The 14,067-nt window shown below is 37.9% G+C and overlaps 1 protein-coding gene across 12 annotated transcripts in view; it reads left to right on the top strand.

Moving 5' to 3' along the window:
• SGCG (sarcoglycan gamma) overlaps positions 1-14,067 on the top strand; it is a 151,571-nt gene that overhangs the window by 94,428 nt on the left and 43,076 nt on the right. For all 12 annotated transcript variants that reach the window (XM_009476812.2, XM_087759354.1, XM_087759357.1 and 9 more), the window contains one exon: positions 3,328-3,415. In XM_009476812.2, coding sequence (XP_009475087.1) covers positions 3,328-3,415 — 88 coding nt within the window. The remainder of the gene's footprint in view (positions 1-3,327; positions 3,416-14,067) is intronic.

Here is a 14,067-nt window from a genome sequence, read left to right as displayed (position 1 = left end):
TTACTGAGATTATTTTTTAATGCAGGCTTCCCTGTGAAACTGCTTGTTTTGTTTATTCATCCACTATGGAATAGTTTAAATATCTCTAAAATTAATGGATCTTATTGGAAAAGTTAGTTTCTCTAATAAGTTCAGGTTTTGTCACTTCTAGGACAATGATATTAAATGTATGATATCTTTACATATGTGTATAAAATCTACAACACTAAATGGGAAGATTTAGGATTGAATCTTATTTACATAGACAGAAAAATTTATTGTTATTATTGAGGTAAAAAAGGAATAACATACTTGGTCAAAGAAAGTATTTATCAAGCAGATTGACTTTAAAATGGCACTGAGAATGGGTATGGTACAAAGGATTTTTATTGAAGTACTGGGTTGAGAGGAAGAAAGAGAGAATCTGAATTGGTTTTTAATTATCCAGGTGAACTCTGAAACTTATTCAGGTGAATTTTTTGTAGAATGATATCTGTTTCCGGCCAACAAAATGAATATTTTTCAGAACTATTGCCTGTAATCTGAACTCTCACAAAATAAAACCATGTTTTATGATCAGTGTCATCAACCAATGGGACATTTCATTGAGTAAAGTACTATTCAATGACAGTAAAATCTGAATATGGCTCTTTCATTACTTCAAACATATAATCATCCTCGCCAAGTCATTAGAAAAAATAGCCAGCTGTGAGACTTTTCTGAAACTAGGGAAAAAGTTACTGTTTGCATTACTATAGCAAGAGAAAATGTAAATAAATGTATCAGAAAACATAGTTGATATAAGATTTAGGATGAGGTTGTTAAAATGCTCGATTACTGAAATTTAAGCAATGCCAACATATTTTACGTCTATTAAGCCTTTCTTTTTCTCTCTTTCTGCAACAAGTATTTCCAGCAGCTGGAAGGGCTCTTACTTAGACGGTGAAATTCCGTTGCTAAATCTGTATTTCCATTTTGTTTCTTACGCTGTATTCTTTTCTGCCTCATAGGCAGTGTGAAAACTATTTATGTCCTTAAATGAATTTCCCTTGAGATTGTTTATCCAATAAGGCATGTAACTTTTTAAGACCAGCATAGCTAATACTTAAGAACTCCCTCTGCCCCAAAAAATTATTATGCAATGTTAAGCTACCATTCGTGCTTTTTTAATATTCCTTCCAGCTCTTAATACATTTAGTACCGTATAAGAAGAAAGAGGTGTGGCAGCATCTAGTATAAGCTTAGCTGTCTAATGACCCATCATGATCATTAGTAGCATGCATTAATTAGAGCCTTCAGGCTACTGCATATCTCTGCCCCCTATGAACTGATAATTCATTAGAGGTTTTTTGTTTATTTGTTTGCTTGCTTTTTAAAATATTTGAACTCTCTGGAGGAGTAATTGCCTGTAGCTTAATCTCCTGAGTGCCATCTATATATTTATTCTCATAAAGTTGCTTATTTGTTATGATTTCTTTTTCTAAGTTTGTCTGTTAGAGAATTGGGGCACTCACAGCTATCATAGCAGCTTTCTCCCTTGCCTTAATAGTTTTCTCCTTGCAGTCTCCTAACAGCTTTTCACACCTAATGAGGTCTCCAAAGTGCTAAGAAAATATGTAGCAGAAAATCTACTTGCCGTGCATCATCTCTGGAGCCTGTTAAAAGTTTATGCCTTCATTATAAGTCCAACACAGAGTTGTGGGCAACACTGTTGTGTCTTAACTAATACATATTCATGACAAAATAAAAGATGAGCATTTATAAATATGTTACTAGTTTTTAATTAGTCAACCACACGTATGGAAGCTGCAAGTCTAGAATACAGTTTATTTGCACTTAAATTTGATATTACAAATTACTAACTTATTTTTTAAATCAACCAGTGGCAGTCAAATAAGTCTAATAAAGATGCCCAGATTTGTGGGTCATTTAGCACATGTACTTAAATGTAATATATTTACCTGATCTTTGTTGACTTTCCTTTTTCACTTCATACTAACTTGTTACCATTAATGTTCATTCTAACACACTGTTTACTTTTTTCCTAATACTTTTCATTATTTGTGTTAATTCTGTTAGCTTTCACTTTTTCTCGATATAATTTACAAAATGAGATTCATTTATTTTGCTCACTTAGACTTCTTTTGCTCACTGTAGACTTCTTTTGAGATAGATAGGCTATCTTCCTACTTGTAAGATATCCTTGTTTTAAAAAAAAAGTACAAGTGGGACTCCAAACTGTGTATTGCTTCTACCACTGTTACTAGATAAGAGTTTGTAGTAAAAATGTGTTCAAAATTCTCAAGTTATCTCATACTCTAAGCATTAAATTACGATGGGAACGTGACTTGGGAGTGATTTTCAGGGGTTAGCACTTCAAGGTGCTGCATAGTCTCTCTCAGTCCAGAAAAAGTACCAGAAACCATATAAGTGAAAGAGGCTGATCTTTAACAATATTCCAGTAGTTAGAAACTCATTTATCTAGGAATGAGTATCCCCTCTGAGGTCAGAAGCAGGCAGCTTGCTAATACCCTCTTCATATCACATATTCCCTGATACTTTGGCAAAGGAAATCTGCTTAGGCACTCTTGTCAGTTACTAGGCTCCTGTCCTTTAGCTACAAAGTATGCTTTAGTATGAAAACACCTGTACTGCAAAAAACTTCCCCCACTCTTTTTAAATCTACTGGTATGGCTACAATTTGCTGATCCAAATGAGTGTGATCAGACTTTTTGTCCCCAGATAATTTTCTGATACTTAAAATCAAGTAAAGACAGTGGCCAGTATGATCTCCCTGAAGATCAGCTGCATTTAAAGACAATTCAGGTAGCAAATCGAAGAAAAACACAAGAAGAACCCACTCAGTGCTCTCCTCACAAAGTTTTAGGACACTTCCAAATGACCCCTGCCAGGTCTCTTGCCATGAACCTGTTTCATTACTGTCCATGTATCTAGTCTGATGGAGCACAGTGGGCAGCTAGGTCTTTCAAAACAGTTACTCATCTGCTCTTCAAGACAAGGAGAAGTTTGGGGAGGCTCCAACAGGCCTAGGTACAGAGAGTTTGAGTGGAAGTTCTGGGAATAAGTAGTGGAAATTACATCACCTGGGAGGAGTTCAACAAGCACAACACCAAGCGATGAGTTAACGGAAGAGGATGTTTTGGTTTTGGTGAAGTAATTCCACTCTGGCTGCAGTCTAAGAATGACATGAACTTTTGAATTGCCTACCATAGCTAGTCTGGATCACGGTGAGGTTGGTAGGGATGAATGAAGATACCAATTACACCTGCTCAACAATTCTAATTATTCTGCTGAATCTACTTTTTTTTTTTTTTCTCCATACTTCAGGACTCGTCACTGCTTCTCCAGTCTACTCACAATGTGACTGTGAATGCTCGCAATTCAAATGGGGAAGTCACAGGCAGATTAAATGTGGGTAAGTCTAAGTGATTTTTCCTTGTTCACTGTTTTGGAAACATTGTAAAGAATATTTGCAAGGAGCCTAGAGGATATAAAGCACTAAACACGTGATTATTATTTACTGTTATGGGCATATTTGAATAGTCCAGCTGCCACTCAGTAAGTACCAACAGTATATTTTCAATTTCTCACTTAAGCATTAATTCTGTAAATATTTGAACCACTTTTTTATTGCAGAGTTATGCAAGAAAGGTCACTGCAGAAGTTACTCTTTTTCTTGTGTAAATATCTGTTGATAATTGCAAATAATTTTCTAAGAAAATGCAACAGGAGAACATGACTGGAGCGGTCTGTATGTCTCTCTTCATTTCCTAGTATTCCAGAGACTAATATATTTAAGCAGATGTCCTAAAAAAAATGCCAGTTCACAACTCGGGAATGTATATGTTTTACTGTATTTGGTAGCAGTAAGATACATTGGTTTACTGAGTAAAATCAATAGATCTAGACAGACAGAGGTGACTGATAGATCTTGGCAGCAAGAATAAGCAGACCTTACTCTTTAAATCATATTCTTAAGGCAAGAATGGCAATAATATGTGTCAGATACAACAGAATTTTTCTTGGTTTTGTTAATATTTTTCAACCTTTATTTGACTTTGTAGAAAAATGTAACAATTTATTAACTTCTTTCTTCTAAGATCCTCATGCAGCAAAGCATAAATTCCTACTTATTTAACTGTAAGACTAACCTGATATGCTTAAGTAGTTTACTAGATTGGGACCCAGATGAGCATTGATGAGCAACTCTTCCATGCTGATGAAACTGTGTAACTTCTGTGACAATTCTGTTTGAAGAAGTGTCATATCAATTCATTGAACATTTTGCAGGCTTCACTGTTTTCAAACAAACTTCAAATAAAAAATACAATGTATAACTTATAAAGGAGCCTGCTATTCCCCTTAAAAATGTATAATTATACAATTAATTACAATTTAGCCTTTAAATGTTTTCAAATCTCTTTTTTTTTAATTCAAGCTATTTATAAAGATCTGAATTATTCCTCTTAAAAAAATGCCTCTATGTATTTATCAAAACATGACAGTAGCACTCATATTTCATTTTGATAATAATTAAGGGTATGAAATGTACAGTACTTCTAGCACAGTAATTAACTATACCGTGACCACATGACCAAAACCAAACACATCACATGGTCAAAATTTCTGTGACATGGCACATATGCTGTTGATTCTGTCTGCTCCGTACTGTTTGTGGATGCCCATCATGGGACCAGATGTGTATCTGCACTGTGATCATGTGCCCATCCTTCCTGATGAGAAGAAGTTGTCAGGAGGTCCTTTGGGAAGGGCAGACTGCAGAGCAGATCATTGACCACCACACTAATTTGTCCAACCTGATCCCTGCCAAAGTCTGAGAAACAGGTAAAATCATGTCAGACAGTAGCTCAAAGACCTGATGAATTGTTTGACAGGCTGTGTCCAGCCTGCATGACCTAGAACTGCTAATAGGAAAAGTGTGCTGTAAAGGTGTTCATGAATATTTGGTCCTGTATTGAGTTTAGGCACTTGTCAGGTGAGTGACTCCCATCATTAATAGCTGCTTTTGCATGAAGGTGAAAAAAGCAGCTGATTTCTGCTGAACTCAATTCTGTCATCATATTTTAATGTACTCATGATGCACTTAGGGGACTGTGTCCCTATGGAAATAAGGCATCTCCGTGTATCAAGCTGGAAACATGACATACCTTTGGCAGGTGGAAGGTGCATTGCTTCTCAGACGATGCTTCTGCATGAACAATTAAGAAATTCTGTTGGGGAAAAAATGTCAGCATTGAAGAGTGATATAGATGAAGTGCTTGTTTGGACTTTGGCAACTGTAATGTAACTGAGGTCCATAAATGAGCAGTCTGAGATAGAGATATTCACCTATAGTGTATCATCTTTCCTGTTAGCAAAGAGAGCTTCAGTGCTGAAAGCAGTGTAAAGGATATATTTTACTGAAAGGAAAGATATTTTAGTTGTTGTGCCAGCCAATGGGTATAGATCTTACCTTAGGAAAATGAAGCCTGGCAAAAAAACCAACAAATGTCAGACCATTTTTTCTTTTCTTTTTTTGCCCTTCCCAGTCACCACTTAGTCTTCTTCTGAGAGCGTTAACAAAGAGCAGTACAGAAACTGAGATGCAATGTGCTGCCTTAAATAAATAGAAAGTTTAAAATATCTGCTCTGTAAGGCTAGAGACATCTAGATTGAAGAAAACTTGTAAACTGAAGACCCAGTAAACAGAGAAGGGTCAATACAAACCCATGTTGTAGAATATGGACTGTGGTGTTCAGGTTGGAGAGTTCTGCTGGATGGAAACTGTCTTGTCAGTAGTGACTCATTTACAGCACGTACCATCCATTTTTAGTATATTCTCTTCTTATTGGTAGTTTAATTCTGTTTCTCTGCTTTTTGTCACCTGGCTCTTCTGGCTCTATTGCCAGTAATGTGCAGTTCAGTGTTATCGTACCTTATGATCTCACAGCTCTTTAACCTTTTCCTAAGGGAAAGCCCAATACTTGGTGTTGTCCAGACGAAAAGTTGCCTGTCTGTATCTGGCTTAGTCAATACATGAGGAAACCAGTAGAAAGGAGCAAAGTTTAGACTGGGAGACCTGCATCTCAAATATTTTAAAAGTGGTCAGTGTATAAAAGCAATTCAAATTCAACACTGAAGCAGGGAAGTTCTGACAACACTTTGCTTGCTCTTTTCAGATCTACTACAAGAAATACTTAGATAAGAGGGTGAAATAATGATTTGAGCCTGGGAAAATCAAAGCTACATCAAAAGGAAATACTGAAGTGCATTTGCATATTATTTGAAATATTTGATGTTTAAGTAATCTCTTTTTTACTGTCAATTCTATTTATTGAATTAATTAATTGGTCTTAAGTGCTGTCTGGTGTAGCTGGCACCATTGTAAATACTAGCATGAAATATTACTAATATTAAATCATAGTAATTTTAGACTGATAGAAAAGTGTTGAAAGAGCAGTAAAAACTTAATACTGTAAAGAACTCTGTAAATAACTAAAGATGTGGTCAAACAACAGTGACTGGGTAAGTGACAGTCTGTTAAAATAAATGACCATATATACGTAGCTTGATATTTTTAGCCGTTGTCCTTAGCCAGTCATAAAATGCATGCATGTAAGATGATGTTCCCTTATAAGAAGTGTGAAAAATAGGTGTGTGGCTGATTTACTTCATATGCACAAGCCTTTGCTAAAGAATTAATGCCTTCCACAGTTGCCAGCATGCTGGAATTATGTCTTAATACTCTATTCATCTTATAAATATGAGTAGTTGCCATTGTGAAGGAGCTGTATAGGCAAGTTTGGGATCGTTCCAAAGATGACAATATAATATAGTATCACTGTTCATAACAAAACAGTTCATAACAAAAATACCTTTTAACTCACAGAAGATTGTGATTCAAATGATCCGTTAAAGTATTTTAAGAAGTTACTAAGAGTGATTTAAATACTCAGTCTTCAATGGAAGTAATTCACAAGAGAGATGTGAAACAAATCTTTACTTGAGGAGTTCCTATGAAATTCCTCACATGAGGATAACAGGCACATATTATGCAAGAATGAAAAAGGTTTCCCTCACGAATCACAGATATACTAAAATGACATCAAATGCAAGCAACTTCCGCCATGGGCAGTCTTGTTTTAAAGTTTCTACATGCTCCTCAGTTTACCTGCATGACATACTGCTTCCAGGAGTTATCTGGACATCATAGCTCTTTAAAAATGCTGTAGATCTTGTGTTTTGGACTGTCTTCCATAATTATGCTGCTTTCAGAAGCCTCACTGAATACAAATACATTTAACTGCTTGCCAGGAAAAGAATACTTTCAAAATAATAGGGATGATAACTAAAAAAACAAACCAATCCTTTGCTTTACTCTTTTTTTACTTCAGTATCCCTCTGGATGGCAAAGATATCCATTTTGTTTGAGTTAGTCTTTAAAGTCATTTAAAACTCTCATATGACCAAAGAAACTCATATTAAAACCAAGTAAATCATTAAAAATTTTAAAAAATTATTTAAAGCAAAAAAAGAAATGGGACATTTAGTTAAGGGATTATGGGGATGTGATTGCTTTGGAATATTTCTGGGAGAAATGGGACTTAAAAAAAGGATGTTGGACAACAGACAGCAAGGAAGGAATCTAAGCAAGGCACAGATGTCGGAAGGTACAGGACTGAGAGTCAGAGGGAATTAAGAAAGCCGTAGAGACAGATGCCTATAGGCAAGGCAAGGATGTCTACAGAACAGATGGTAACTATTTTCATTAGAACAGCTCCTGTCTCTAAAGTCATGAATAAGATTCAGATGTCATTATCACAGCTTGCTCATCAACCTTCAAAACTGAAATATCTAGAACTTTCTTTGATAATCCAAGAAAGCAGTTGAAGACAGCTGCTAACCATCATCTCAAAGATTCTTGTTCTTACCACTTCAAAGCCTTATTCAATGCTAGAATAAAAAAGAAATATAGCAGCTTTGATTTATACCCTGAGCCTTAATAAAGCAACTTAGTGTAAAAAACTATCAAACTTTCTCAATAATGAATGATAACAAATACATAATATATATAAAAGAAACATATAAACTATATACTCAATTATCAAATACTTAAGAGCAACATTGGTATCAAACAGTAAATGATATGATATGGATCTTATCAATCATATGATTGGGATATGATCTTATTGCATCACGGAGACGTGGTGGGATGGCTTCTATGGCTGGAGTGTTGGAATGGAAGGATAGAGGCTCTTTAGGAAGGACAGGCAGGGGAGACGAGTCTATAGACAGATAGGAGCAGCCTCATGTTCACAAGCCCTGGTCCTCATGGGGGACTTCAACCACTCCAACATCTGTTAGAGGGACAACACATCAGGGCATAAGCAATCCAGGAAGTTCGTGGAATGCATTGATGATAAATTCCTTCTACAAGCAATAGATGAGCTAACAAGGAGGGGTGCTATGCTGGACCTTGTTCTCACCAACAAGGAGGGGGTGGTGGGGAATGTGAAGCTCAAGGGCAGCCTGGGCTGCAATGACCATGAGATGGTGGAGTTCAAGATCCTTAGGGCACTGAGGAGGGCGCACAGCAAGCTCACTACCTTGGACTTCAGGATAGCAGACTTTGACCTCTTCAGAGATCTGCTCGGTAAAGCCCTGGAGGGAAGAGGGGCCCAAGAAAGCTGGTTAATATTCAAGGATCACCTCCTCCAAGCTCAAGAGCAACGCATCCCAACAAAGAGAAAGTCAGGCAAAAGCACCAGGCGGCCTGCATGGATGAACAAGGAGCTCCTGGACAAACTCAAACTTGCAAAAGAAGCCTACAGAGGGTGGAAGCAAGGACAGGTAGCCTGGGGGGAATACAAAGAAATTGTCCAAGCAGCCAGGGATCAGGTTAGCAAAGCTAAAGCCCTGATAGAATTAAATCTGGCAAGGGACATCAAAGACAACACAAAAAGCTTCTATAAGTATGTCAGTGATAAAAGGAAGACTAGGGAAAATGTGGGCCCTCTCCGGAAAGAAACAGGAGACCTGGTTACCTGGAAAATGGAGAAGGCTGAGGTACTCAACAACTTTTTTGCCTCAGTCTTCACCGGCAAGTGCTCTAGCCACACCACCCAAGTCACAGAAGGCAAAGGCAGGGACTGGGAGAACGAAGAACTGCCCAGTGTAGGAGAAGATCAGGTTCAAGGCCATCTAAGGAACCTGAAGGTGCACAAGTCCATGGGACCTGATGAGACGCATCTGTGGGTCCTGAGAGAACTGCCGGATGAAGTTACTAAGCCACTATCCATCATATTTGAGAAGTCATGGCAGTCTGGTGAAGTTCCCACTGACTGGAAAAAGGGAAACATAATCCCCATTTTTAAAAGGGGAAAAAGGGAAGACCCGGGGAACTACAGGCCAGTCAGCCTCACCTCTGTGCCTGGCAAGATCATGGAGCAGATTCTCCTGGAAACTATGCTAAGGCACATGGAAAATAAAGAGGTGACTGGTGACAGCCAACATGGCTTCACTAAGGGCAAATTGTGCCTGGCAAATTTGGAGGCCTTCTACGATGGGGTTACAGCGTTGGTGGGTAAGGGAAGAGCAACAAATGTCGTCTACCTGGACTTGTGCAAAGCATTTGACACCGTCCTGCATGACATCCTTGTCTCTAAACTGGAGAGACATGGATTCAATGGATGGACCACTCAGTGGATAAGGAATTGGCTGGATAGTTGCACTCAAAGAGTTGCTGTCAATGGCTTGATGTCCAAGTGGAGATCAGTGACGAGTGATGTTCCAGTGCTGTTTAAGATCTTTGTTGGTGACATGGGCAGTGGGATTGAGTGCACCCTCAGCAAGTTTGCCAATGACACCAAGCTGTGTGGTGCAGTCAACACGCTGGAGGGTAGGGGTGCCCAGAGGGACTTTGACAGGCTGGAGAGGTGGGCCCACGTTAACCTCATGAAGTTCAACAAGGTCAAGTGCAAGGTCCTGCACATGGGTCGGGGAAATCCCAAGCACAAATACAGGCTGGGTAAAGAATGGATTGAGAACAGCCCTGAGTAGAAGGACTTGGGGGTGTTGGTTGATGAGAAACTCAACATGAGCCGGCAATGTGCGCTTGCAGCCCAGAAAGCCAACCATATCCTGGGCTGCATCAAAAGAAGCTGTTCTGCACTTTGAAACATGAAATCAGCACCACTCAGAAAGCATGGGAATATGGTAAAAGTCAAAATGGTTTATGCAGTCTGAAAACAGAATCACGGTCAAAATTCTGCCTAGAGACTATTTTCTTGTCCATCACATCACTCTGAACAGCTGTTACAATGAGAGCATTTGTGCTATTCCATCCCTCTTTTTTCAAACAGGAACAACATTCTAAGGAAACAGAGAAGTGTCAGTACCTAATATATTTCTTCATTAGCATTAATTGCCATCTATAAACTACTACTTTCCAATGTCAAATAATTTCTGGTTATCTTATCAGCATTTTGATATTTCATTTTCAAGTGACAGTATTTTTTCACCAGAGACATAATAGGAAGAAAACAATGTTAATGAAGCATGATGTATGTAAGAAGAGTTGATGGTGTTTTTACAGGGAAAACCCTGAAGCCAGTTTCATAAACTTGACTTAATTAATGACATTGTAAAATCATTTAGCTTTTCCTTCTTCATTTTTCCCAGAAGGCTTTCATTAAAAACTCCTTTTTTGTCCAAATAAGTTCTTTCTTATCTTTAAGATAAAAGCCAGAACATATTTCTTGAAGATCTTTGTACTGCAGGAAGATAATTATTTGCACAACTGTAATTGCTGTCCAGCTGGGTTATAAGAAGGAAAGATACAACATAGGAGTAATTAATAGAAAGATAAATTGCAAACTTCATTGAAGTATTTTTGAGGTGATTAAGTCTTCCTGTGATCAAGAACTTACAATATTTGTTCCAATGGGATTAAAGTAAGGATTTTTACTTACAGAAGTATAAAAATTTTAGCTTCCAATGAATCTGATCATATCAAGCCATACATGCTAGTTTTATTTAAAAGTAAAATTTAGTTGACTCAGATCAGGCAGAATTTAGAGAATGACAGGTGGCTGCCAAAACATCCTACGGACTTTTTAACTGATCCTCTTTTCTAATTTCCTGTTTTAATCCATGGCAGATGTGTTTCTGTTCTATATTAAATGCATATGCTATTAGTCTTTTGTGAGATCATTGTGTATTTAAATGGATATAATGTTGAAAAGAATTAAAACAAATAGCAGAAAAAAGTAAGTAGCGATCAATATACATTTAAATTAAAGCTAGCTAAGCATATCACCATGAAAACTTACTTACAAAAAACCTAATTTAAATAATAAAAAAATACCATTGATATCTATGTACCATGTATAGTAAGGTGCTTACCATAGCAAGATTTACATGCCCTGTCCCCAAATATGATAATCGTTATGAAGAAATATGTGATAATGTTCAGGGTCAGCAATGCTGACTTAAGCCAGACTTTAAACATCCTCTGGAAGTTAATCAGGTAGTTGTGTGCATTGCCAACTTGCTTAAATATCCCAGCATTACAGTTAAGGGGAAATTTACCCTGGCCAAGGTGATTTGAATCCTATGCTGTCACTTCTCTTCTAACTGTGTCTAGAAGAAGGAAAGCAATATGCACATAAGTCTACAGAGCTTACCTCTGAAAAAAAAGGCTAATGTTTGGAAAATCATTTTTTATTTGGAAAAAAAACAAATAGTGGATACCTGTCTCTCATCAGAGAGCAATTACTCATCTGAGTAGCCCCGTTCTCTCTTTATTTCAATGGGAGTAAGGAATTCAAAATAAGTCAAAAAAGGAGGAATTATTAAATACTTTATAACCTTCTCAACTTTCACAGTCTTCAGTAGATTTGCAGTCCCAAACAACATATTTTGGTTCATATGGTATAGTAAACATTAACATAAGTCATTGGATGATAATTTTAAGATAATAGTTATTGCTAAAAGTGAGGACAGTTCCTGTACTTACTTCCTTGAAAGTAATACGATTGAATTATTGGCATTGGTTAATGCTAGATGAATTTGTACAGGTTAGCTTAAAATAGCTGAAATTTATTGTGACTATAATCTGTTATAGAATTTGAATAATTAAGTACATCTAAAATTCTAGTCATTTCAAGTGTACCGGTACTTTCTTCTTAAAGCTAACAAGACTCCTGATGGCAGTTAGTCGCCAAAACAGGAGCTGGATTGCTATCTTTTTGCAGCAGGTCTGCAGAAGAAGACACACCCCTCATCCTGGTGGACTCCTTGAACATGTATCTGCAGTGTACCCTTGTGGCAATGAGGGCTAATAGCATACTGGGCTGCATTATTCCACTCCTGGGAGCCTGCATCACACAATACTGTGTTAAGCCCCCTCCAGTATGACAAAGCAATGAGCAAACTGGGGAGACTCCCACAGGGAGTCATTAAGATGGTCAAGGAGTGGGAGCACATGAAGTATAAGAGGCTGAAGAAGTTTTGTTTGTTTAACCTGCAGAAAAGAAGGCTTAAAGGGGGCTTCTGATTTCTGCCTGCTTCTGGGAGGGCTAGAGACAAGATGAAGCCAGACTCTTCTGAGAGGTACATAGCAAAAGGGCGAGAGGCAATGGGCATAGGCTGCAGTGAGACAAAATGCAACTGGATAGAAGGGGGGAAAAAACGTCACTGTTAGAACAGTTAACCATGGGAACAGGTTGCCTGGGGAGGCTGTTGACTCCCCTGCCTGAGAGGTATTAAAATTCCACCTGGCCAAGACCCTGAGCACCTTCATCTAACTTCCAACCAAGCTGACCCTGCTGTGAGTAGGAGGTAGGACCAGGTGACCTCCAGAGGTGACCTCTGACTTGCATTATTCTGTGATTCTGTCTTGCCCAGTCTTAAGCTCACACTGTGGAAGGGCTCAGGTCACTTACGGACCCCAGGTCAGACCTTCTAGCCCACTGTAGAAGTCTGAGATACTTTAGGGCATCTAAAATAAGCTGAAGGCCAAGCAGGGAACATGAAAGTACATATAATGGACTAGACAGCTATGTTGGCAACTGAGTCATGCCCCATCTGTTTAATTGGTCCTCTCACATTGTCCTCTGCCCAGATCCAGTAGGCATGCTTAGAATACTTCTGAAACATAGTGCTGGAGCTGACCTTATGAAAATACTCTTATGGCTTTCTTTTTAAAAAAAAAATAATTGGAGGAAGAAGAATTATCCATTACACAGAAGATGGAGTGGTTAAAGTCTTCGCTGAGGGATGAGAGACTCAGATCAGCTGTCCTCTGTGCATACAGGGTTTCAAATTATCATGCCTCATCTCCTTTAGTACTTTCCTTTTCACCTTACCTGTCTGAGGACTGTGTGTTTCACCTTTTCCTATTGAAGTTATTCATCATACAACAAATTCTGGATTCATTAGGCCTGAGAGAAAAGGTGACACCATAGCCTTTTTGTCAAGTCACTGTGTGAGAAACATGATCTCTTATTCCTGCCATGGTTTCTACATGCAATAAGCCAATTTACAGCGAAATATTTAATGGTTTTTTTTTTATATTTAAATAGAGTATTTTATAAGGAAAATGCATAGATGGATAAAGACATTTAGTTACCTAAATCACTCTGAGAGGGGAAAGTACTACCACCTAAATACCTAACACTAGGTTGGGTTGCCACTGTCTGCATGATCAGTGTCTGCAACGATCGTTCAGAACCAGTTCTTAAAAGATCTCTAGACTTGTCTTCAACCATAGAGAACAACAAAGTATAAGAAGTGCTGACAGTAGGGTGTCCTTACTTTGATCTGAGAGGGCAGAATTGTTGCATCCATTACATAAAAGGAGAACTGAGAGAAAAAGAGGAAACAGGAGCAGCAAGTGTTCTATTAATATATTAGAGATGTTTTTAAAGGTGATGTGAGATGTATGATATGGACATAAAATGTATATATGCAATGTGCTGCATAATCTCTGTAGTAATGCGCTTGTTCTAATAAAAGACCAGCAAGTACTTCCATACTATTCCATATGAAAATCTGACTAACTTTATG

Source organism: Nipponia nippon, unplaced genomic scaffold (assembly GCF_047370975.1).
Source record: "Nipponia nippon isolate SJK-2023a ecotype South Korea unplaced genomic scaffold, ASM4737097v1 scaffold_2, whole genome shotgun sequence".
NCBI classification, from domain to species: Eukaryota; Metazoa; Chordata; class Aves; order Pelecaniformes; family Threskiornithidae; genus Nipponia; species Nipponia nippon.
This window is presented reverse-complemented; position numbering and strand designations above follow the sequence as displayed.